This window comes from Mchenga conophoros, linkage group LG2 (assembly GCF_057382185.1).
Source record: "Mchenga conophoros isolate Kocher_MC1m ecotype Shallow Benthic linkage group LG2, M_conophoros_male_GT1.1, whole genome shotgun sequence".
In the NCBI taxonomy this organism is placed as follows: Eukaryota; Metazoa; Chordata; class Actinopteri; order Cichliformes; family Cichlidae; genus Mchenga; species Mchenga conophoros.
Window position 1 is genome coordinate 26343826 of NC_140527.1, and position 26569 is coordinate 26370394.

Genomic DNA, 26569 nt, shown 5'->3' on the forward strand with positions numbered 1-26569 from the left:
TGGATAAGAAAAGTCGGCCTTTGGCAACACAACAAAGCCCTCGGCCAAATGCCATTCAGAGCCTGGGAATTTTGAAATTATTGACAGTTCCAGTACGCTCACATTTCACAATTTAATTTTCCAGCAGTTAAATGGGAAAAGAAACAGAAAAGCAAAAAGTGTCCCTGACACTTGTGGGCATGTTTGGACTGTGGCAATGCTGGCCCATAAAAGCAGGACAAAGATGAGCTGCTGCCAAGTAGTTCACTGCCTGGCAAGGACAATAGGATGTGATATGACTAATCCACGGATTCCAGGGAGGAAACGACACGCCGTGGAAAGCCTCTGAGGCTGTGAATCCCACAGAAGATCAGCGATGTGGAGTCCACCCCTGAAGGAGAGACAGTCGTTTTACAAGCTGGGCACATATTCTAATGCCCGTGTGACTGTCCTTTGGGACAGATTGTCACTCTGACGGGAGTTCATTGCGCATTTGAGACGAGACGAATGCTGACGGACTGGAAGAGATGAGGACAACACATCATGTTCACTCAGTTGACACAGCTCCTTAAGCTGCTACAGCACAAATATGTGTGTAAGTCTGTTTGTGTCTCTTACTCTGAGGGATGACTATCAGTCAGTCCACCACTCAGACTTTTTTCCCTCCTGGTACAGAATAGCTTTTGAAGTCTTTCAGAAAAGCAGTTTCAAATTTTTAAACTGTTGGAAAATAACTCTGTTGCGGCCTGAGCTGGCAAGACCAGCTAGGATTGCGGTTCGGTATCTGTGCAGGAATTCATCCTCATTCGCAGGGCATAATAGTAAACAACTCCGCGCTCCATTTGGCTTTCACCTGGTTGCTGCTTACTTTGCAGAGGACAGTGGAACTTTTCTCAATTTTCTCCTGGAATATCACTGCGTGCCCTTTTGACTCTTTATCTCAGAAAGCACCGCTAAGCTGCGTTGCCAGCTCCCGTTCACGGTTAATTACAGGAGATCCCTCCGCCTCACTTGAAGCCCGTATTTGTGAACCAGCAGTTGTTAGGCTCAAAAGAGGTAAACATGAGAGCAACAAAAAGGAAAGGGTTCAGTATTTCCACCACATAAACTTGATTTATACAAGGTTTTGAAACCAAGTGTAAAAAATGTAATTAAAAACCCAGTGGCACCCTGTATGGTCTTCTGCTGCTGCAGTCCATCTGCTTCAAGGTTAAGGGTGTGTGTTCAGAAATGCTCTTCTGCAAACCAGACCTGCTAGACTTTTTACTTTAATATCACTAGATGAAATGATGTGCAGAGGACCCAGACAACTTTATTTCGGCGAAGCACAAAATCCAAAGCAAATAAAAAGCCACAAACCAGGAGTCCCAGAGTCCACACGAACAGGGAAATTACCAGTAGGATCTGACAAAGAAAAAGGAGGAGACATAGCTGTGGTCTGTCCACTCTTACAAGGATATTTTTTTGGGAAAAAGAGCTTTTTCTTGGCTTTTGATTGGCCCGACTTTCTATATGGTCAGGGCTATATTGCCACCTGTTGCTTTTGCATGTTTTTAATAGCTCTTGATATTTTTTTTTTTCAGGTAAATGAACAGTACTTTTCAGACAGTGGTTGTGTGGTCAGAAAATGCCAGGTCTAATACATATCCTTGTATATATATCATGTATATTCTCTGGGGAGGAATTGGGGATTAGCAACATATAGACCTGTGTGCATGTAGACACAGGTGAAGCTAATTAGATAAACAGGAAGTAAAAGCTGAAGCAAGGCACACAAGAAAATCAGCTATTGTAGTGAAGCAGGGAATAACCAAAAGACGGTCATCTATTACGACCAGTATGGGAGTAAGGCAGACAGACGGGACAAAAAGCAAACTGTGGAAGAGAGTCAGAGATTAATAATAACTAATGATTAAATGCAGATTGGTGTGTAAGTACACTGAGAGTGAAGATGGGAAGCTCCTAGCAGCCTAGGCCTTTTAAAAATATATGCTTTATCAATCTTAAAAGTAGAGAGAGTATCTGTCTCTCAAATCTAAACTGGGACCCACAGAAGGCTTCGCCTCCCATTCTCCTTTTAGAAACTCTAGGAACCACAAGTAAGCCTGCAGTCCAAAAGCAAAGTGCTCTAATTGGTTTGATGTGGTGTTATGAGATCTTTAAGATGAGATGGGGCCTGATTACTCAAGACCTTATATGTGAGGAGAAGGAGTTTGAATTTGATTCTGAACCCAGAACTTGGTAGAAAGACAATTAAATCAAATCAAGAACCAGAATTCACAAGTAATATAAGACTAGAGCTTAATGCTGCTCGAATAATGATGAAAAGACAATGTTAAAATCCTGGGAGCGTGACACTAAAACTTATTTCGAGCTTCAGCACGTGTATTAAGCATTCATCACAGATTCCTGGGATGAATCTGTGTTTCTTCTTAAGACAAACTCAAACAGAAGCCCTGGAAGTGTCAGACTTCTCTCCAGACTGTATGGGAGGTATTACCATTCATGTTCTGCATCATACTGGCTCCCGGCGTCTCTTATATTATAGCAGATTCATGGCACTGACAGAGCAGCTATTTCAGGTCGTGCACCCTGCCACAGCAACCCAAGCATGTTGTAATTTGTGCTTGTCGCCAGGAATTAATTGTCTGCGTTTTTTGTTTTTCTTTTTGCCAGAAAACATAAATCAGCTGTCCACATCCTTTCAGTGTCAGTCGCCTTTAGCGCAACGAGAGGCGGCCGGCCTTGTGAATTCCTGACAATTATAGCACCGGGGTGGGCCGCAACCCACCATGAAATCAGCCGTTCAGGATGCCCGGACAAAAGATGCGGGGGAGGTAAAGGTGAAGTTCAAAACCTCCAAACAGCTGATGTCATTTCTTCCACTAACATTTGATTTAATTTCTTAACAAAGTGAACACAAGATGTCTGATAATATCTCTGCCAATAATCAGTAGTATTTGTAATGAACGAACAAGTTCGGCATGATAGTACCGCTGGACTTGTTTTCATAAGTTCCTATTTCCTGCAAGTCTGCCTATTTTCTAGGATTAGCTAAGTGTTTGCAAGGTCCAACTAAAACAAAGATGACGGTAGTTTGAGTACTGCCCTAAACCACCATCTATCTACTGATCTCAGCCTAGATCCTGTCCAGACAATGCCCCGCTTCCCCCTGCTGCACCAATCAAAACACATGCCATTATAAGGCAGCCGGGCGAGGGCCTGCAGGCAAAGACGAGGAGAAAGGAGAGGGAAGGTGACAAAAACAAGAGAGAAAAGGAGGAGGAGGAAGAGGAGGAGGCATGAAGACAACATGGCATCTAATAAAGAGATGTCTGTTTTCACCGCCTTCGCCACCTTTGTTTGGTCTTTTGTCCTGTTCTCGTACCCGTGGCTCTGCTGACTGCATTGACTCTACTCTCCACTGCTCTTAATAAAAGCCTTTAAGTGGAATGGAGAGCCGTCCTGAGTGGCTGATACTGCGCTCTGATGAACTAAAGGGACTGGAGCTTGCTGGTTGGGAGCAGTGAACTCGGTCTTCCACTGGTGCTCTCTAACAGTGTCTCTAATCCATTTAGGTTGAGGGCTGGCAGAGGCTGAGGTCTGACAAAGCACAGCTCTGTCTCTGTGATCCGGCCCACTGAGTCGTAAGTTTTTACAGATGTGGAGCACAAATGGGCATGCAGTTAGCCCAGACTGGGAAGGCTGACTAACTGGACACAGGGTGCTAAATCTGCTTCTCAACAACTTCCTGATTAATCTTTCACGTCTGCTTTCCGAACTGACCTACCCAAAGCACGGTGAACTCAGACAGCTGCGGCCTGCTGGGTATTTCCAAAACTGATATGTCAAAATTTGCACGTGAGCATTTTGATTTCTGAAACCTTACATTTCATGTGTGTGTGTGTGTGTGTGTGTGTATACAGGGCAGGCAGCCAAGCATCTTATCAGCCCCGATGTTGTCTTTCTTGGTTTCAATCCCAGTGCTTTCCAGAAGAAGAGGAGGGCCCGACGAAGAATGCAATTTCTTTTGACTCGCATTTCCACTCGAGCAGTTGTCATGCTCGTGCCTTCAAACAAACCACTGCAAAATGTGGAAAAATGTCTCCGATCAGACGAGTCGCAGCAGCGGCGGCGCGGGTACGGCAGAAATTATGCGAGACACATCAAAGCAGACGGGCTGAAGTTGTCTTTGATGATAGGCGGTTTATCTAGATTATGTTATGGCAGACGAATACAAAAAAGATTTACACAACATACGCTGAAACAGATGTTAGCAGTATGAGTTACCATGGGAGTGCCCCTTTCTTTCATTTTCCAGTCAAGAAAATAAGTTACAGGGGTGTCATGGTGAATGACCCCACCCCTGCAGTTTAGTGCTCGACTGAGTTCGATTTTGCTTGAACAAGGCCAAATTCAAACTTGGAATGAGAACAGCATCCTCTACTGTACTCCTGGTAAATCGCACAGACACCGAGCTGCAGCAGCATTTTTTTTCTTTTTTTACTTTAAGCTGTACCCATGAACTAAGAAACACACCCACTACAGTTGGGTGTAGGTCAAAACCAAGATGAGCGACTGTGACTGGGAAACACACACAAACACACAAAGTGGACAAGGACGTGCTAACTAGCTGAATAAAATGGGTGTATGTTCGGCAGCACTTTCCCTGTGCTATTTCCTGGCCACCTGTGTGCCAGCTAGCATGAATAGGAAAGTATTGTGCTTCTCTATTTTTTACCATCTCCCACAGCACTCTTTCCTCCCACTCCTCCTCCTCTCAGAGCACTCCAGCACAGACTAGGTCAGACTCCATTTGAGAAAAACTGTGACCCATGCTAGTCATTTGGCCAAACATTTCCAATAAAATGGTTGAATCATGTGTGGGCTGTCTTTTTTTTAAACTTTCAGTTCAGTCCAGTGTGCCTCATAGCCCCAGTATTTCATGTGAACCATAAATAGTTGAAATGTTAAGGAAGTCATTTAAAGGGGATGAAAGTTTATCACAAGATCGGGAGCTAGAAAAAAACTAAAGTAAGATAGAGGAGAGAAAAGAAAATTCAACTTTACCTGCTGCTTCTCAGAAGTGCTTGGACATTTTAGAGTTATGCTAATTCATTTCTTGCTACGAGTCACATGAGACAAGCAATAGTGCTGTCTTATCTACCACCAGCAGCTTCTTTCTTTAATTTAGCATAGACAGGGGACAAAAAAAGGAAAAGGAAAGTGATTAGCTCTGATCCTTAAAAGCTGGTCTTACAGCTAGCATACTTGTTTCTGTTAAGCTAAGGAAATCAGTGTAAGCTGTAGCTTTATTTTCACCATACTGATGAGAGCTGGACACTTTTCAAAGTAACATGCATTATGGTTGAGTCAACCACAGTTAAAAGTGATTTTCTGTTGGCGACTAATAGCAAGTAGTTGCACCAACCAGCTGGTCATTACCATGAGTGTGCAGCATCCTCATCCTCAATGAGCAACCACTTTAAAATGCAAGGTGATTGCAGAGATCGCTTGGCGGGAGGCAATTTGTCTCCATGGCAGACTGACTCCAATCACTCTCAGACAGATTAGTGAGGGTGCACAAATAATCACCGTATAATTTATAGACACAGACAGACTGTCAACACGTTGGAATCAATCCGAGTCAGTCTGTGCTGACTCATGTGCAACGCATCTCTTACCTGGTTGCCAACTGGTTGTATTCTGCTTAAAATTCTGATGTAAAAACAAGGTTGCTAATTTTGCAGTTAAATCAACATCCTGCAGGATGGTGCAGCAGCATACAGGATGGATACGGATCTATGATGGTTTGGCTGGATTCTTTAGTAAACAGATTTTTGCCAGTTTATTGTAGTTATTATTGCAAACAGTTTGCATGTAATTGCCAACTGGTCCCTGTTCAATTGTAAAGTGAATGCCAGCTGGTAGCAGATTGAGTCCACCTTATTGACGTTTTATGACCATTTCCACCAACTGAAGTCACTTTGAAGAAGCAGTTGGTCCTCGTCTTTGAAGCAACCATTTCAAAAGCAACAATATCGTAATTCAAAGCAAACAGTTGTAATTATTTAGGTTGTGCTGCGGTCTCCAACCACTGTGACTGTAATTTCAAGCTATTGTTTAGGTTTGAGGTATTTCTTTATTCGAGGGGGTTGGCTTGACAGAAGAACAACAGTGCCTAAAAGAGGCGATATGAGCAGTGATGTGATGAACAGAGACTAAGAAATTTTAATGGAACCTGCAACAATAACATGAAACATAAATGGTGGCAAGTAAAACTCCTCTGCATCCGTTCAGACAAGCATTTTTCTCTACGTCTAAGTGCTTTTCTATGTAACATTCATACTGGGTGCAGTTCAGGGTTAGGTATCTTTCCCGGGGATACCTTGGAAAAGGCCAGAGAAGCTAGCGATTAAATTATCAACCATCTAGTTAGTAGATGACCTGCTCTCAGTCAATACTAACTAGGCCTGACCCTGCTTAGCTTCAGAGATCAGATGAGATCTGGTGTGTTCATGGCAGTAGGGCTATCAGCCAGTGAATGGAAGTAAATCTGTAGGTGAGAGTAAGCTCATTTTGATAAATCTGATAGTTTTTGCAAGCTTTTAATTTGCATGTGGCATTAAATTTTATGCATTCATTGCTGTTTGAGCAAAATGACCAAGATTAGCTTCCAAATTCCAGCTTAAAAGCACATGAAGGTCAAATTCAGAGGGATTCATTTTGAATCTTGGACAAAGGGGCCTTCCGAGGAGCACGAATGAACACAAATCAACATGATTCAATGGGAACACATGCGACAGGGCTGAAAAATACACAAGAGTTATCTGCTCAGCCAGACCCTGTAGCAACCAACTGTCAGCTACAAAGTAATGGAGCAACATCAAAACCGCTTTACTTTGTCTTTTCATTGTTACACATCCCTGAGCAATTATTCTCTGGTCTATGATGACCACATCACTGCTCGCCTCTTCCTGTGCGTAAACCTCTGAACACAGAGGTTGAACCCAAACCAGTGCAACACAGCAATGTTATTATATTCTGCAGAACCAAAGAAAGCGTGGACCATTCTCTCTGGGATTTCATCCAGACCAGCATTCTGCCTTGACTCAGTAACCAGTGTGCGATTTCCACTGGCAAGCCTAATTTAGGGTTAACTGGCAGTTTGGGTTGTAATGTATTTCCTTTCGTAAACCCTTAGAGCTGAAATGCAACACCACAGAAACAATTAAAACAAGTGCGGAAAACTCATGTGAACGATACCTTATTTAGAAGAAAATGCATAAAACCCACACCACAGGTTGCAAAGCTGCAAAGAGTAAAGAATCGAGAAATGACTTGAAGCGAGCGTGCGCTGATGAACGTGTAGACTCATCAGGTGTTCGTGTAACAGCCGTGAAAGTTTGAAAAGTATCCCCGGAGACAAGACCAAATATAAACAGCCTGAAATACACGCCTGTTAGTTCTAGCCAGGAGCAGCCATGTGGGCATATCCAGTTGCAGTGCTGAATAAGAAAATGAGAAAATAAATAGCTAGCAGGACTGAGTTCCTGTTCGGGCTGACTCAAGAAAACCACCTTCTGCTGTTCCAGCCCACAGGTGATCAAGCCAGGCTAAAAAGCTTGCTAATAAATTCAGCACCACATTCCCCCAAGGTGTCTGGGATTTGAGGCGTCCTGATTAAGGGGATGTTTGACCTTCTGGTTGGATTCCCTGTCTGGGCCTGGAGCTCTTTGCCTCCAGAGAGCCTCTTTCAGCACTAAAAAGTCACACTGGGTTTCACTTCTATGACCCAGTTAAAAGCTATGTGTTGGCAGATGTGCCCAAAAGGTTTCTTGTCAGCTTCCGAGCTTCTTTTTTTTTCTTGCTTCCCTCTAATTACGGGCTGGGTGGAGAAAAAGCAAGAGAGAAATGGAAAGCTAGTCAAAGAAATTCAGAAAAAGGGAGTGAGGATGATTTTTAATGAGAGGGATTGAGGGAGCATTATAGAGAGACAGAGAGAGATTGAGATGCAAATGTTTTTATTCTTTGCAGAAGGAGAAGGGAATATTTCGTCCAGTTATTCATGAGGTCATGTTATGATCACCCTCCGCATGAAAATATTTACGAACTCAGTGAAGGGAGGGAGGAAAGGGACCTCAGCATCGAATCACGCTGGACATTCGCTGGCAAAAAGTTTCTGCTAACAATGTTGCGCAAACAACACGAGAAACGTGAAGTCATCAGAGTCCCGAGGCTTTACGCCCACATGTTGTTTCACTCATAATCTTGAGTTTTAAAGGACTATCTCGACGGCAACACAAAGCTCTCCACGTGAGCCTGATCTGTACAGAGCCGCACCTCAGAGGTGGTCTCTCTTTTAACATTTAGCCGACGGAAACTTTTCCAGGAGATGTTGATCCAGTGGGGAATGTGCTGCTCTTGCTCCGGGGTGGGGAACAAGGTCGAGCACAGAGGGGTCAAGCTCATCCATCCTCCAGCAAATGGAATGATGTCAAATCTGCCATGTGCTCCCCTATCTGTAGCTGTGGGTGAGCTCCTGTGGGTAGATAGCAGTCCAGTCCCGGCTTTCCACTTTGTTGCACTGCTAATGCTGACATTATTCCCGACTGGTTTGTGTTTGACTTGAATGGAAATGACAGTTTCATGCCGCAGATACATGTGGAAAGAAGACACATGTAATTTCAAAAGAGGACCTAATAAAGGGAGTTCTTTCAAGAGGTCCTGCTTGCCAAAGCTTGAGTATTATCAGAGGACGTGATACAGGAAAGACCTCACAGATGCTTCAGATTGGTCCCAGAACAAAATATCCCCCACCTCTGAGGACATGTTTTCTTCCTTTAGCACCCCACCCTTGTGCTTTATCCTTCTCTTTCCTTTAACCTTCTTCATGCACCGTGCAATCTCAGGCTTATTGCATAGAAACAGATCTTGCTGTTAGTGGTAGGCATTAAAAATGAAATGATTAATTGTCAAAACTAAATTCTAAAAACATGATATATATATATATAGCAGAGAGCTGGGGGGGGGGGGGGGTCTTAGAGATAAAGTCAACTAAAGTCGGTTCACTGGCAACAAGATTATTTGTGCCGCATAAGCAGGAAATCAGATCTGCGAGTCTCATCAACAGGAAATTAAAGAGAGCAACATGGTTTAGAGAAAAGCAAACAAAGCTCAGGCTACTCAGATTCTCCCAGCAGCAACATTAACTGGTGACAAGCCCTGGCAATGCTCGAGGATGTCCTCACAAAGAACCACCCTTCAGGTCCGTCCAGTCCGTGGATAAACAGAGGCATTGGCTCTATGTGATTGCAGACATCCTTGTGTAAATAAAATCTGAAAGAATGCCGTCTCCATTCTGTTGTGAGGCTCATTTTTCGTCTCCGTTCTTAAATTCACTAGAAATTACTGCTGTTTGAGACTCAACCCTGCACACTCAATGAGATCTCGAAGCTGTCTGTGTTTCCACAGCTGAGCTGACGTATCTCATTTGCAGCCAGTGTTTTCTTTAATTCAGTACATGGGTGCACAGGTTCTGCAGAAAAACCTGCTGGTTCACTGGGGCTTTTCTGTGCACTCCCAAACTCTAGAGATCAATCTGAACCTGAGTGTGATCTGTGATGAGCTGGTGACCTGTCTATAGTGTGACCCCGGCTTATCCTAACTGGATAGGAAAACGTTTAGATGGCCTCCATACTGAATCACATCATGGATCAAATATGGTTTAAAAGCAAGTTTGTACTCTAGCAAATGTAGCCGCATGCCATAAACAAAGATCAGTGGAAAATTGTCCCCGTACGAAAGGGAAATGCATTCTTTAATCCGAGCACACAGCAGAGTCTGGGAGAGTGAAATACATTTCATTCACTGAGACTTTTATGGACTTCTACCTTTTAGGGGCTCTTCACCCTGTGAAATGTGCCACTGATAGAGTCACAAATCCACATCTACAGTTTGGCATTTCATATTCTTGCACTGTAAATCCAGCGATGCTCTCATTGATTCCACACATTGATTTGACTTAACATCTCAGGGGTGAAATACAGCACTCGTTGGGAGCTTGTGTGTGTGTGTTGGCTACCTATGCTGAATGTGGACAGTCAGAATTTGTAGTGTGATGTTGGGCTGGACTTCTGTGGCTTCTGTGGGTCTTCTGCGGAAACCATGTCTGTTCTCGAATATCCCAGCCACACACATTCTCAGCTTCAAGCGCGCTTTCATCAGAACCTAATGGGCCTTAGCTGCCCAAGAAGCCTGCGGCTTTACATTGAGACAACAACAGTACTTCTTTTGTAAGTGTTGTCCTAATTGAAATCATCTATTTACTTAACAATGCGCTATCGCTGGTGTGTGTCTGACTTTCTCCAGGGCGTGTAATTCTTCTAATTAATGAAGCTTGTTTGGATGATACTTGTAGACCACAGAGGATTAGGTAGTGGTTTGTATTGCTCAATTAGGATCTTGCTGAAGCAGGTGCAGAGATACTTGACTTTTCCTATAGACTTGTCTATAGACATGATTTCTCTTTTGTGATTTAAGAAAATGAATGGCTGTAATTAGTCTACACAGAAAAAGCTACCGTGGCTATTTCTGGGTAACATATTTATCCTTTTCTTAGTCTTTCATTTTGTTTTATTTAGAGCTAGTCATTGGATTACACTAAGTCCTGTTTTGAATTTGAGCTGAACATCTGGATGAAGAATGCGATGATATTATGTAAAAGTGGTTTTGTTTTGCTTTTTTCATCTAAGGTTTGCCAAGAAAGCATTTAATTACAAATATTTTTAATGTCATTTAGTCAAATATGTCATTACTGTTCCTCATGTAGCCAAAACCTTGTGTTTTTATCTATCCAGCAGTAAGATTCAGCTCCAGCAGCCTATTTTTGTGATCTGATCTTTCTTTCATTCTCTCTGATTTTCTCTGCCGGAATAACAAAATGTTTGCCTCTGGCGAAGCCATTGATTAATCCCATATTTGGACAAGCTTTGCTGCGCTACCTGGGTGCCTGTAGAAATGTTGGATTTTAATTTAAGCTCCAGCAAACAAAAACATTTTTCTGGTAAACTTGTATTGTATTTTATTTTATTTTTCTTCTTGGGTTTGGCAAGCAGCAACCGTCACGGCTGAAAGTTGTAACACAACACAGACATGCAGTTACCTGAGGTCTGCTCAAAAAGAAAGTCAATCCCCATAGATTTAAAATGCTAAAATGCCAAACTTAAAGCAGAAATAAATATGTTTATAGTCCATTTATAACAACTGTATAGTCGCAAATATTCATCTGTTTTCAACTGTATAAAAGCTTAAAGTTACAACCTGTAAAATTTCACCAATAGATGTCAAAAAATTGCAGTCAAGTAAATTCTGTTTTCTTACCCTCCCAGTTCAAGTGCATAATTCCAGCTACGGTGGCTGCTGAAGGACAAACAACTCTGGCCGCCATTGATCTGCAATGAGTGTAGGCTGTCAGTCCACTGTTTACCTCAGCTGTCTATATCCTGTGGTGTCCACATGTACTTATTCTGGAGGAGGCTGTAAAACTTTGTGAAAGAAGTCTGATACAAGTTAATGAGTCAGTGAATCTCACTTCTGTCTAAACACAGAGATACTGAGGTAAGTTGTTCAGGATATCCTGAATTTTTCTTATGGTGGGTGTTGCTGTTAGCCCCTGTTAGCTGCTGTTAGTGTCTGTTAGCTGCTGTTAGCCAGCATTATTGAAACTGTCTTTGTTCACTTGTTAACTGTTGATGTTTCGCCAGTTCGTTGTCAGATGTACAAATGTAATTGAAACAATATCAGGAATAAAAGAGCATGTTTATGCAAGTTTTTGTGATTTAGAGCTCTGAGTTTAGGAGATGAGGCTTCAGGTGCGGAGGAAGAACATGACATTTTTTATTAAGACACCTGTCATGTTGTCTTTTTTCTCCTTCTTTAGTGAAGGAGACCCCCTAACAGATGATAAAACATACAGTACATGTGATCTTTCATATGTTGAGTCTGAAACGTATCAAAATTTGCCTGCAGCAGTCAAAAACCACGAGTTCCCTTCTCCTCCACCTTTGGCATTCTACATATGTGGCTGGTCTCCAAACGCATACATAAAACACAATAAAGCAAACAGCGACGCCCACCTCGGTCACTGTAAGGTGGGTCAACATGGTGGCTTAATTCTTAATCAAAACTTTATTCTAAGTTTATGAGAAAACATCAATTTGTTGGGAGACGTAATTACACAATAATCAATGTGCATTTATGAGTACAATATTCTTTTTTCTATTAAATAGGTTCAATAAATGACTGACTGTACCTTTAAAGTTTATTAGTGTCACAGGTGAGTCCAGACAGACTCTGCTCATGTCGGCACCTTTTTAAGCATATCTGTTTTAGCAGCACACCCTCTCATTCAAATATTGTCATTTCTCATTCCAAAACAAAACCTTCCTCTATTATAGACTCTATGCTTTAAGGCGATCAGATGATAAGTTAACATAGTTAGGGCTTCCTAAATTGTACATTTTTTCTTTAAAAGACATTACTTCCTTCACTAGCTACACTTTTTATCAAATCTCTTTTCTACTTAAGTTTTCAATTGAGCAAGAAGATGTCCAGCAAAAAGCAAATTTTCCATCCTCCGGGGACCTCACAGGGTTCCCTCTTAGCACTGGCCCCAGTCTGGGGTTCTGACAACATACAGCCTTTATTGATAAGATTATAAATAAAGCAGAGAGCGTAGCTGCATGTGTGTTAGTTAAGGCAGACAGAGTTTCCGAGAGAGTGTTGAAGGTCAGCTGCTTTCTCTTTTTCAACCCTGCATCCAAAATAAACATTCCATCCAGCCTACAGTTGTCAGACTGCGGAGAGAGCGAAAGCAAAGCAAGAGAAATTGGAATGAGAATTTCAAAGCACATCGGAGGCGAAAGTGAACTTTTTTTGGCCTCCTGAAAAGCTAAGGTTTCACAGTTTTGGCTTTCCCAGCTCTGAAATCCCCCATGCCTCAACAGTTATTCATCTGGGTAGACATCATCAATTACAACTAATTAACCAGATGATGGTCTGGTGAGCAGAAAATGGAAGAGGTGATTCATCACTTTGAGCACCTTTTGGGCTTCCTGTTCACAAAACTAAAAAAAACACAAAAAACAAAACAACGAAACTAAAAAGAGATCTTTTTTTGTACCTGGGCTAATGCCCAGTAAAGGACATGTCATAAGTATTGTGGCAGAATCATTTCACCTGACAGCTAACAAAGGAAACAAACCTCAATCCCCGAGCATAGCACGGTTGGCCTATGAAATAAGGGGCACGGAGAAAAAGTAGTTGGACATATTTCTGTATTATTATTTTTTTTAGATTAACAGAGTTTTCTTCCTCCACTAAGGCACTGCTTCTCTCCTCTTTTGTTTGTCTGTGTCATGCTTCCTCTGTGGGTGAGTTACTGGCGGTTTGGGCGATGACGTAATTGTGGAAAGGTCCTGGGTGCAGTCAGACTTGTAATTCAGTGAGGAATTTTTCATCTGGTCAAGGCTGGCTGCGTGTGTCTTTATAAATAAAGTTGTTAAGTCTTCAAAGGGGGGGAAAAAAAGATAGAGGAGCAGGAGAGACATTAAATGAGCAGGCCCTTGCCTAACCTACTTACTATACAGGCACTGCTGAAAACCCTATGATATTCATTTCTAATCCCGATAACACAGTCACAGGTCAGATTTCTGTGCTGTTTACAGTGTGAGGTTCTGCAAATAAGAACACGCTGATGCTGAGCGTGAAATAATTCCTGTCTTGATCCAGGAAAATATTATCCTGACCAGAACGATCCAGAATTTGTCCTCCAGACGGTGTGTTTGGGGATCATTCAAGGGCTGCTCATGAGTCAGTTAAAAGATGACTGCATAAATCACCATATTCAGTCGTTCTCCATCAGTCACGTCGGTTTAGGCGAATAAAAATGATGGCCACGAATTACACGTTTAGAATGTGCCTTTTTGAAATACAGTACTTTTTTTTCCCCCAGTAGTAGAGCAGGAGCCCAGCAAGTGCTTGCTTGGTACGCCACTGCAGGGCACTGAAATCAGCTACTGCTATCGTCAGCTGTGTTTGAAGAGGGAGCCTGTGCTGTTTCAGTGGTCTGGCACTCCCCCGCCCCATGTGTGCTTTATTACCTCATCTTCAGTGGTGATTTATGGCTCTCACAGAGACCACTTTTCTGGGCTGTTTATATCTGGTGAAGATAAAAGAAAATCATGGCTTTATTGCCCAGACGGAGTGGGTCTGTTTACACAGCGGAGGGCCTCATCGGGGAGCTGCAACATACCAGCATCGCACATATTTGATCTGCCTTTTCAGAAGCAATAAACGACACGAGCACGCAAATCATCCCTCCCAACATGACGGATACGTGTTAAATATAAAACGGTATCTGCTGGAGTACAAATTCTTTTACTCTCTGCTCCTCGTGGTGATAAGAGGGCATCTCGTTCTGATGATTTGGATGCTGATAAACAGCTTTGCGCTCATTATGAAAATATTTTTCCCAGTTTAAAGGAAAAAACTGCTTTTTCACAGCCACGATTGCTATCGATCGATGTTTTCAGCATGCAGAGAAATTCAAGATCAAGGTTGCCTTGTGCTTGCTCTCATGTCCTCCCAGAGCTCCTTGTGTGGCTGATGTTTAAAAACTATTTGGCTATGGCGCCATCTTGTGGTGAGAGTGAATGACAGACAAAAATGCAAGTCTGATACACGTGATCAAAAAGCTTATTACAAGATTAAACAGATTTGGGGAACTGATGTTACTTCAGATCCACTACTCTATGTATTATGTGTACATCCAAATGATACAATATATGCAAAACTGATATATAAGAGTTCTGCCTTCCTAATTTTTAAAAAACTCTTTATTATGGAACGAATTACTGGAAGACTTCAGTTGAAACCAGAATCATCTTTACTTCTCTCTTCTTCTCATTGCTGTAGGTCATTTTATAAATATTAATTACACTTAAATTTTTACAGTGCAGACTACATTGACAAAATCTATATCATAAATGGAGGTTCAACTGAAGATATAGAAAAAAATAAATATATAAAGAATCATAGAGAAATAGTTATAGAGATCAAATCAAACGTGTTTCCTATTACATGAATTAAGTTTTTTATTTTAAAAAAAAGCTTTAAAATATGACAATATTTTTAAAGCCATCGCTCTACATTGGCTCATTGCAGTGATGAACTTGGAAAAATATCACCTGAACCTTAATGCAACTGATTATTCGCAATGCAATGTAAGGTTTACATCACAGCTGCTCTAAATTAACAGCAATGGTAAAATCCGTTTTCTGAGTTTCTGTAATAGTTAATCCACCAGTATGTGCAAGAGTTTTTTATTTTTTATGCCAAAATATAATTATTGTTATCTATTAATTTTTTTTAATGTACGGTTTTTAATTCTTTATTTTTAATTAAGATGCCAATTTACAGTCATTTACTTGCATTCCTGGACAAATTTGTTTCATTGGTTGGATGTTATGTAGTCCAGTGTGACGCCTCCAATTTGAAAACAAAAACATGAATTCAGTCATTTTTACTTTGTTGATAGATTTCTAAAATACTTTTTCTTTTTATAAAAGGCAGTCTAATAAATCTCAAGTCAGCAGCTTTACAGTTTTAAGCCATTTGCTTTAATAATAGCACTGTTTTCAGGCACAGCAGCAGGAAAAGTGCTAGAAACCCAGCTTTATGTCAAAAGCAGAGTGGAGCACAGTCTGGAATAACCACTTTAAAACTCGCATCACCCTAGAACATAAGACATTTACGCTTTCTCTTTGACAGCATTATTTATTAGCCAGCACAGATGATTAACTGTGATGTAAGGACAGTTTTTTTTTTTTTTTAACCAAGACCAAAAAGAAAACTGGCAGCAGCTAACAATACGCACTGACATTGAGGTCAGTGAGGTCTATGAACCAAAAGCAAGTTTTCAAATCAGACAAAAATAGTGTTTCAATACACAGAAATGACGGGCACTTTGTACTTCATGTCATTTGTACAGTTTCTCATGAATCCTCCTCACAGTGCCATTAGGTTACTGTGCAACTTCAGACAATAATAAAACGATCATATCTATCCAAAGGAGATCCTTTTTAAACATACTACGGAATCAATAATTGTGATGATACTGTGTAGCATGTATGGTTTTTTATTATATATGTGAAGCATGCATGTTATTCTCCTACTGCTGTCTGAAGGATACACAAGCTAAAAGCGCAGAGGCGTGTGTGTGTGTGTGTGTGATTCATGGCTGGGATTCACACAGATTGTTCTCTATTCTGATTTCTGATTCTGCTCATCTTTCTATAATCCCACTCCCTCGACTTTGAACTTAAACTTCTATAATCTATAAACAGCAGAGACTAAAAACTCACAAAATACCCACAGCACAACACAGCTGAGACAAAACGTTCGTCAAGGGTGTGGAGAGAAAGGCTGGGAGCAACAAATATGGCATATATATTTACCGTAATCAAATTAAAGCTTCATTTTAGTCAGAAACGATATGCATATAATAAGGATCTGTCCCCTCTATGTAACCACATGCTAAACTGCCTCTTACTGATGAACTATAAAGTGTTTAAGATGAGAAAGAGAAGGTTTTGGGTACATTAGGCAACAATAAACCGGACCAAGAATCTATAGTTATCAGTTAAGTGTGCAACAAGTCATGGTTTCATATAGTTTTATAAACTGTGCAGCACAGGGATCTGCTGATGTGGCTTAAGCCAAAGCATAACAACAGCATCTGAAAGCCTTAAAGGTGCCAAATTATCCTTAAGCTTCAATGAGCTGAATCAGAAATCAGTTTTAAATTAAATTAATCCCAGTTTGAAGGTATTAGTTCGAAGAGCCTAACACTGGTGAACGCAGTACTTGGGTTCAGGAAGCGAGGGGTCCCAGCCTCAGCTCCACGTGGTGAGTGAGCCAGATGGCTTCAGCGGCAGTGTCGGCTCCCTCCTCGCTCGGCCGGATGGGACCAGCGAGGTTGCGGAAGTCATGTCGGATCTTAAAAGAAACCGTGACATCCGTATCCTCTTCTTTCTGAGGGATCACTTTGATAAAGAAACCAATCTTGTTGGATTTCCTGAAGGCAACAACACTGTGGAAAAGACAGAGATATCAAGTGGAGTGAGGGTGTTTTCTCATGCCATTACTGTTAAAGAGCAAGCGTGGGTTTGTGTGTTGACTCACTCTGGGTCGTCCTGGAAGTCCTGAGGTTCGGCTAGTTCATCATACTCAGCAGCAGCATCCTTCCCTGCTAAGAGTAGTTCCTTACTGGGCACTAAAACCTGAAAAAAATAACAAGCAGTAATGTTTACAGCAAGATTTTAAATGTTAGAGTCACATTAAGATGAATTATTACACTTCTTTCTAAGTTAATCGCATCTTAAAATGAACAATGGTGGTTATTAAATAAAAAGATGTATTTTTCTGAAGTTGACACCTCACATAAAAACTCATGCTCGTCTGACTGTTATATCTGTGTTGTGTTTAAGGGGGAAAATAAGTCAACTGAATCACACTTTTTGCTAAAATTGATGCTTCTTTTCAGCTGTCAAAAGACTTACAGAGAGAACAGATGTAGTACATAAAATATATGTAGGAGGTGGGTGAACTTAGCCATGAGAAGTAGCGATAAAACTCAACCGAGCATAGCTTGATATGGTTCGCAATATCCCTCAGGTGTTTGTATATCAGATCGAGCAGAAAGCCGGGACTGCACTCTCCGTTTGGCCATAATGTCAATGGAAATGGGTCATCAGGATGCTCTTATTTGGCCAGGAGCTCTACCTTACTCGAGCTGGCCCATGACTTCATCACTAAAGAGGCTGGTAATAAAAAAAACGCCTATAGTCAGAGAGCCTCAGTGCACCAGGCAGCACTGTTAGCTGTGACTAACAGTATGAAGAGATGACGCGAAGGCTACAGACAAGCCAATTTGCAAAACAGCCGAGCTGCTGAGTAAAATTTGAATAAATAAGGTATAAGTATAGAACAAAATGGCTAACATATGCACATTTTGTATATGGTGCCAGCACACTAGGAAAAAAAAAAAAAGTTTACCACCGTGTTGCATCACGTGTTTTTCTATCACTGCTTGCGGACTGAGGAGACCAACTGCTGCACTTGTGAAATCCAAATACTTTCCTTTTCTCACTTGATGCATTATCTTGCTGCTTGAGGGCCTCTTTTGTCATATTTTTTGTTTCATACCACACCAAATGAATTTCTATCAGTGACCGGTCACACACACCCAGTCAAGCACCTGGGCTTGTTTACCACAAAGATACAGATTTCAGAAAGGAAATCAGTGAAACAACTGGATTCTTTGAACCTATTAATGATATTACAAACCTCCGTTAAAATTAACAGGTAAGTCTTTAATTATCTATAAGAGCGGCTCTTCTGGTTATCATTTTGAAAACAAGTCCAATATTTGCAGTCTGAAGTTTCTTTCACTGGATGCATTTGTGGTTGCTTTCTAAAATGTCAATAGGCAAAACAAAAGAAAAAAATTGAGAACTTACAAGTAGAGCTGGGCGATAGAACAATAACGATATGTATTGCGAAATAACTTTTTCTCGATAGAAAAGTTAAACTATTGCAATAGGCCTCATCTCTCTTGTCCTCTTAAAAAAAAGAAAAAAGAACAGTCAATCCAAATTAAGTAGCGCAGAGCCGAACCAAGCATAGCCGCAGCGTCACGTCACGTGACTTGTTACGTACAGCACAAGTGCCAAGCCGGACATGTGTATTTGTTTGGGAAGCAGCCAGCCGCCGTGCCGCCCGGGTAATGGAGGAAATGAGTGTGCCGACTAGAGAAAAATCAACCGAGTGCGTGACCGAAGGTTACCGAAGAGAAAACATGATGGCTCCAATGCCGGAGAGATTGTCAAACGGAAGAGCCAGAGAAGTTCCGTAGTGTGAAGGTATTTCGGCTATTTCAAGTCTGACAAAAAACAGAGTAGCACGCACTGTAAATTGTGCCGAAAGCAAGTCTGGAAATACAATAAACCGGTGCATGCTCAATGTCTGACTGAAAGCGCTAATTCGTCATTCGGCTTTTGTCAGATTAAAGTAACTGTTAAAACTGTTTGAAAAGCTAAGCTATACAACAAGGAGAATTTCCTTTTAGTTCTCAGTTTATTTGATATTGACAAAAGTTAGTCAGTTTTGTCTGTTCTTCTGTAAAACAAACTAAGATTTATTTTTAGAATTAATATTTTGTTTCTAAGTGGAATTGACAATTTAGTCTGTTTCGTTTGTTCTATTTTGAAACTTAAACGCTTTAGCGGCTGCCTTTTGTGTAGTTTGCAATATTTGCCTTTATTTATCTGAAAAAGTCTCATGTTCCTTAAGTACATCTACCCTGTTGAACTTATTATGGGAAATAAATATTTAAATCAAAACAAGCTGCTGATTATTTCACATTTTACTTGTGAGCAACGGCACATTTAAATCTTACAAATATAGTTATTTGGCTTATATCGTGATAGATATCGTTATCGCCTGAAATGAAAAAACATATCGTGATATGAAAAAATCTTATATCGCCCAGCTCTACTTACAAGAGATTTTAAAAACTTCATTAAAGTTACAAAGTTTTGTATCAATTTCGGATCGACTGTTGTGCCTGTGTGTCAATAGAAGCGATTAAAAAAATAAATAAAATACCTTTGCAGTGCTATTAATCTCATCAGGGTCATTTTCCTCACAAGAGGTCAGTGAGACGCGGGTGATGTTCTCCACTGGGTTGGTCAGGGTCAGCAGCACCTGGCTCTCCTAAACAGCGAATGGCAGGAAAGAAAAAAGATAAGGCAAATGCTTGTCATCGTTTCCAAGTTTATGTGTACACTAATGGTTTTTCCTTATTTCCATGCCTAATTACATTGTAGATTCTCACAGATGGTATCAAAACTATGAATGAACACATATGGGATCATGTAGTAAACAAAAAAGTGTTAAATAACTCAAAACATGTTTTATATTTTACATTCCTGAAAGTAGCCACCCTTTGCTTTGTTGACAGCTCTGCAAACCCATGGCCTTCTCTCAGTGAGCTTCATGGTGTAGTCACCTGAAATGGTTTTTACTTCAAATTCCCAGAGCTTTCATGCATCAATAATTAAAAATAGACCAGATAAAATTCATTTTGGAAAATTGCAGATGTCGTGTACACATGCAGAGATGTGTCTACAATGTAATAGCCATGAAAATAAAGAAAAAACATTAAATGAGAAGGCATGTAACAAACTTTTTGCTGGCAGTGTGCACAGAATTAAAAAAAAAAAAATCTAAAATACAAGATAATCTACCAAAGTTCGTGCAGACACTGACCTTCCCATTCCGGAGATTTGGAATGGACATAATTCTCACTTCTGGGATATAACTCCTGTGGGAGGAAGAGGAAGGCAGACAGTCAATACACTAACACACCAAAGATCACTAAACATTCAGTCAGAGTGACCTAATGTCTAAACTCCTGAAAACAAAACAAAAAGAAGAAAAAGCACACAGTGAAAACTGTCTCCATTTAACCCTCCTGTTATGTTGGTCTCCAGGAACACCAATTATGCTCCTGGGTTAATTTGACCTGGGGAAAATTTACTCATCCAAAAGTGTCAGAAACACTGGCATTGATTATTTTACAATTTTCTTTTATAATTTAATTTTTTTCATTTTCTGTAGTGATGCAGATGACATGTGACATCTCTTCTGTTCTGGGTCAATCTGACCCGCAACATAACAGGAGGGTTAATGTGCTCATGCATTTGCATGAAAAATGTCCCGACGTCTTTATACAGTCATCCAACTAAACAACATTTATACTTGACGATAAACTGCTGAGAAAAAAATGTTTCAAACGTAAACAGAAGAGCAGCACTCACACAGCCACCAGCTGAATTTTAAACTTAATTGAAGTAGGATTAAACTCTGGCTTGCTCAAGTTGTGCTCGCATTTCTGAAGAAGGGGGAAAAAAAAGACTCATGTAAATATAATCTATTAAAAGAGAGGCTTTGATAGATATGGAACACTAAAAGCCTGAAGAGGTGCTGACCCTGCAGCGCAGCGAGCGCTTCATCAGGAGGTGTTTGTGTCTTGGGTGGAGCTGAGACGCCCCTGCAGGCTGGAAGTCTGGCTGCAGAAGCCGCTGTCGCAGCGTGGTCACTGCAAGACAAGAGAAATTACAGATTCAACTTGACCTCACTTTGACAAGCTCTCGGTACTGTTCAGTGAGCACCAGATAAGACCATACCTTCAGGTAAATTGATGGGTCTGGTGTAACAATCCTCAGGCAGGGGCTCCACCTCATCAAGTGCCTGGGCTGGTTCAATGGTGATCTCCTTCTGGTCTTCACCCTCTTTGAGGCTAATTAGATTAACATAAATACTGCTTAATAAGCTGTTATTTCTCTTTAAGAAAGAAAAGAGAAATAACAGCTATTATTTCTCTTTAATGACAGTCTTTAAAGTAACTGGAAGTTAATTACATACACTGCAACGCAAACAGTGCAGGTATTTTTGGAGGCTCTAGCTCTTTATAAATAACCTACTCACATAAAAGTTGCACGGTTACAGTTAGAACAAAGAAACTTTGGAAAACTTAAGGTTGATGCCTTCAAGGGCATCCAACTTTTCATACTTGGCTACTGAACAAGAGTCCTTTCAAACAAGAGACAACCAAGTACACATCACTCTTTTCAGAGAGTCCTCGCCAGCTTTACATTCGTCCCCTCGGTCTGACAGCATAGTTTATCAATACGCTGCCTTTTGTCAGCTAATCATTAATCCAAAATGTTAGGCAGGGTCCTTGAATGAATTCTGGTGAGCGATCTCTGTTAACAATTATATCAGTACAAGGTGATGATGCAATTTGAGAACAAGAAAAAAGGTGACAAACTGTTCATTGTGATGGATTAACTACAATAAGTATCTAAAGACAAGTTCCAAGGCTCTGTAAATTCATTTTTATGGCACCCTGAAATTAATCAAACTAATGGTTTGTGGACGGCAGAAAATTAATCTGAGTCACTGATAATATGCATGTCAAAGACGTGAGACATTGAAAACAGGTGCTGACCTTGAAAGTCAAAAAAAGTTCAAAAGGACAAAACCGGTTGATGGGATGTGTTAAAAGCTGCAATAACTGCAGATAAACATGATAATAAAAATATAAAAAAACTCACGAAAGGCCAGCCAGGCTTGATAGTGGAGCTCCAGGCCTCTGTCTCTGCAGTCTGGTTCCAAGGCCATATTTTTCCTGAGTAGAATTGGAGGACAAAACATGATCAGAGATCTAGCCTAGTGAACACTGAAATGTCAAGATGATTATAAATATGCATCTACAGTTATTTATCTACATGACAAATACAACACAACATCCTGACCCAAAAAATTTAGTTTATGGCAAGTTTTGAGAATTTAAAAAAATGTAAAGAAGTGGAAAAACAACAAATAAAGAACAAACTGTTAAAATTAGCAGTGGTATGAGACAGAAAGAAGAGCCTTTATACTCTAGACTAGAGGAAGAGAATCAACTCATATTTAATGAATAAATGTCTTGAAAGAGAAAGATCTTCTGTAGCTTCCCTCCCTCTAATCAACATAAAGGCTCTCCTTGTGTGGATCTCGGTCTCATTTACCCAAGAAACATTCATGTGATCTGTGAGGTCAGTCAGTAACAGAGCAGACAAGAACAGATAGAAATAGAAAACAGTGCTACTGTAAAAGATGAGAATACCCAAATTGTGAAAAAGTACAACTCACCACCACATGAATAGTGTGTTGCTGGGGGATAAAAACCAAAATGTCAGAGTGCATAAGCAAAGAAAAAAAGGAAAAAGGAGAGAATAAAGAACAAGGTGAAACCAAAGCGATCAAGCAAAACATTATTGATATTTGGTGACATGCAACAGCAACAGAAATGCATCAGTGATGGAAAACAACTGCAGGATATCACAGCTTAAGTGGCTCCACTGCGCGATAGGAAAGACGGGTTTGCATTAATGGATGTTAATTGTCAAAGAAGAAAACGGCAGGTGTGAACAATGCACCAAGCTAACAAAGCGTGAAGACCACATCCAAAGCAGGGGGGCATAAAACTCATTGTGCACATTTTCCGCTACGTTCAGGCAAATCACACTGGTGACTACCATGACATTTGTTTCTTAAGCAGGGTAACAGCATGGGCATGGTGTGAATCTGTAAACCAAGCACAGCAAGTCTATTCCCGCCTGCTTTGGCTTAAAGCATGCAAATCAAATGACATCCTTACTGACACAAAGAAATATTTCTGTATTTATTATTTAAATCAAAGTCTATGTAAATTAGTTTGTTATTTGCAATTTATTGCTGCTATTCGCAATAACGACAAACCACACAGAGGCAACAGCTAACATGAAGCTGTTCATCTGTGGGGCTCAGAGAGAGCAGAGTACCGAGAACGCCAGGGGCATGCACTGTCGTCTCCTGGCCATCTTCTTCCTGTCCCTCTCCTGCTTCTCTCGGTGGGCCAGCTGCTGGTAATACTCAATCAGTTTGTTGATCTGGAGCAAACAAACAAGAATCAGTTCTTTATGTACTTTTATAAAAACAGACTATATTGTAATTTAAAAGAGAACTAGATACATTATGCTACATATAGTATAGGTTCATATCAATACCTATATTATCACAAATTTATTATGTCCCTATATGCAATATAGTTTTTTTCTTAATTAATAGCTTGGAGAATATTATTGGCTTATACTGGTCTTAGTAAACGCAACTTATGTAATTTTTTTTACAAGTTCGTATGATTGTATTAAAATGTGATAGACTTAAAGCTGTAGAAAACTGTGGAATAATAATAATCTGCAAAAATTAAAACAGTTGACTTCCTGCAATAACTACATGTGTGTAAAGACGCTCATTGCAAGACATAAATAAATAAATGGGAGCATGTGCAGTTCGTGCATGTCAGTTTTGTAGCCTAAGCAAATGTTCAGCTATTTCAGTTTAGCCTGGGTTGTGTTATTGAGGGTGTCACTTATTCAGGGGCACATCAGTTTAAAAGCAAGCAATGTGTTATCAGGAAACATGTGAGCAACTTGAGAAAAATTTAGATGGCCACAGGGTGGAAAAAAAACCTACCCGCTGAGTATGAGGGTTCTCCGGCTCCTGCCATCCACCACTGGCTGCAGTGAACAAAATGCAAACATCAGACTTTAGACAGTCACAGAGAACAAATACAGCCTTGACCAAAAAAAGGTTAACTAGGATTAGTGAACTAGCACTCACCAACTGATTTGTCAGCCATGCCCACATCTCTTGAGGTCCAGCGACAGAAGCCGCAGGCCAAATAGTACGCTTTCTTCATGGCTGTCTTGGTAGGATCATCAGGCAGAGGAGCTGGGATGTTGGTGGCCCGAGTAGATAGTGTGTGCATGCAGCACGGGCAGTCAAAACAGTTTGCACACCTACAACAGAGCACACCAATAATTAAGAATGAAACTAAGGTCGCTAATTACATAGTGACATAAGGGGTGGAATATAAACACGGAGCTTTTTCTACGAATCTGCAAAGAAAAGCAGATCAATCTTACCTGTTCTTTTTAAGCTTAGCCTCTGCAGACGGCATGTTTTCCAGACAGCTGGGACAATAGTGGGAGTCCACCTGAACACAGAGAAGTCAGTCTTAAAGTGTATTTTAAACACGCTTCCCAACTGCTTGATTACCAACAGTGTTATCAGGAATAGGATTATCGTTGTACCATTCCTTAGAACAGTATGGTACCATGAAACAGGGGAACCCGTTTTATTTCATTTTTATCTATTCTTCAATGAAGTAAAAGTTAAGCTTTCAATCAAGTAGTAGTATATTAACAAATATTCGTCAGGGTATCCTATGATGATGGTGATGCTACTAGCTAAATCGCTCTGGGCGTGGTGTCTGTAACTTTGAGTTAGGTTTACAAGGTTTTAACAGTGAGGACGTTAGCAAGGACAGACCGACATCAAAATATTTTGCTTGTGTACTTGTTTTAATTAGAGAACATGCCACCCACAGCTTTATATAAGCTAACCTGTGCGTTTAATGCTAAAGCCGACAGATAGCAACGGCTCATTAGCTTGCGCTTGCTTCTTTCAACAAGCGGAAGTGAAACCGTACAACCAATGAGATTAGGGGACCGTTTGATTGACAAACGGCTTGGCAAGACAACTCAGCATATGGCTGAACTAGTCCCTCCCGCCTGTCAAAGCTAACAGAAGGTAACAAAGTAGCTAGAAAAGGCTAACTGTTAGCGGAGGATGATGAGAAAAACACTAACGTACCTCGTGAGACACGCATTCCAGAGATCGTAGCTCACTGCAGTAGCGACAGAAATAAAGCTGAGACAGGGGGGCTCTAATTTTTTTCTCCCCACGAACCAGATAGACAACTCTATCTGGCTGCAGAAGGGACGCCATCTCCGAGGAACGTAGACGAGCCCAGCGACTCACTGGACCGTCTGCTAGTGTTGATGCCACCGCTGGTTGCTTGGCTGGAGAAACCAATGACTGTAGAAAACAGTGAGCTCATCGTCGCCCTCGTGTGGTGAATATAGAAAACGCCACGTTTATGTTTTGGCCAGAGTTGTGTGTGAGATTTGCGTTTGTGGCCTGTTGTTCCCATTTCTTTAGCCGAATGAAAAACAGGAAGAAAAGTTTGAGGTATATCAAATTACGCAAGAACTAGACTGATAATCAGTGGAAACGGATCTTGCAGAGTGATGAATCCAAGTTTTAAATTTTTGGTCCAAATTATCAGCAATATGTTTGGAGCAGGTTTGGGGCGAGGTACAACAGTGAGTGTCTATAGCCATCAGTAAAACACAGTGGAGCCTCTGTCATGATTTGGGGCTGCATTCCAGTCAGCAGTGTTGTAGATCTCATACAAAATGGATGGAATTGTGAACAAACCCGGAAAAAAACAGTGAAATTCTGATCCATGCAATACTAAAGCATCTACAGTAGTGTAGGTCTTTATCTTTATGCTTTAAACTTTAAGATTTAAAAACAATGTTTTTTTCCCTTATTCCCACATAATATTAGAAAGAATCACATTTTTCTTATAATTGGCTCTACTTAAACAGTAATGATTAAGTCCAAGAATATCTCAGGATGACACAAAGAAGATATGGCAGAAATCTGCACCCAAGTTTCTGTTGTGTTACCTGGAGTTTTGACAAAGCTGCATTTTATTTTATATATACTGTATAAAAGTATTTGTATGTGCACTTATTCATGTCCTCACAGCCCCTTGCAACTGATCATAATCAATTAAATTTCAGTATTTCTCCTTAACCAGAGAAATTCATGGGATATTTGGCCCTTCTGGTGCCTCTTGCTTCCCCGCTGCATAACAACTTATTCTGGCCTGCAGATCTGAGCCGAACGCTGTGTACAAAAAACAGTGAGCGATACACTCGAACAGGCTTGCAAAGACTCCTGTCAGCCACCCACAGGGCATATGGCCAAGTACCAGCTCACCATGGCAACAGCTGATCCCGGAGAG

General features: G+C 40.8%; 1 protein-coding gene and 1 long non-coding RNA gene across 3 annotated transcripts; one reads left to right on the forward strand and one right to left on the reverse strand.

The window, feature by feature from the left end:
- The first annotated feature begins 350 nt into the window (after nucleotides 1–350).
- On the forward strand, nucleotides 351–4825 carry LOC146582060 (uncharacterized). The gene is made up of 3 exons (XR_014888743.1): nucleotides 351–574; nucleotides 2656–2822; nucleotides 3906–4825. It is a non-coding gene; the product is annotated as an uncharacterized LOC146582060 (long non-coding RNA).
- A 10971-nt stretch (nucleotides 4826–15796) lies between these two features.
- dctn4 (dynactin 4) lies at nucleotides 15797–25571 on the reverse strand. Of its 2 annotated transcripts, XM_085290543.1 has the most exons (14): nucleotides 25348–25571; nucleotides 24618–24688; nucleotides 24313–24491; nucleotides 24166–24209; nucleotides 23472–23579; nucleotides 22801–22821; nucleotides 22221–22294; nucleotides 21291–21403; nucleotides 21093–21202; nucleotides 20922–20995; nucleotides 20371–20425; nucleotides 19708–19815; nucleotides 17224–17321; nucleotides 15797–17131 (listed from the first exon to the last, which is right to left on the reverse strand). In XM_085290543.1, exons 1-14 carry the CDS (start codon nucleotides 25480–25482, stop codon nucleotides 16912–16914), a joined length of 1410 nt encoding a protein of 469 aa, XP_085146669.1. In that variant the 5' UTR covers nucleotides 25483–25571; the 3' UTR covers nucleotides 15797–16911. The 2 variants fall into 2 exon arrangements, with proteins under 2 accessions (XP_085146669.1, XP_085146678.1); XM_085290552.1 differs by lacking the exon at nucleotides 22801–22821 and having other exon boundaries at nucleotides 25348–25570.
- Between the last annotated feature and the right edge of the window lie 998 nt (nucleotides 25572–26569).

Bases quoted from the DNA above. Each gene is read 5' to 3' on its own strand.
- dctn4 (XM_085290543.1), bottom strand. From the start codon at position 25,482: ATGGCGTCCCTTCTGCAGCCAGATAGAGTTGTCTATCTGGTTCGTGGG. The intron at 22,822-23,471 runs GTACTCTGCTCT...TTTATCCCCCAG, and splicing joins GCATGCCCCTGGCGTTCTCG to CAACACACTATTCATGTGGT. The intron at 20,426-20,921 runs GTGAGTGCTGCT...TTCCTCCCACAG, and splicing joins AAAATTCAGCTGGTGGCTGT to GAGTTATATCCCAGAAGTGA.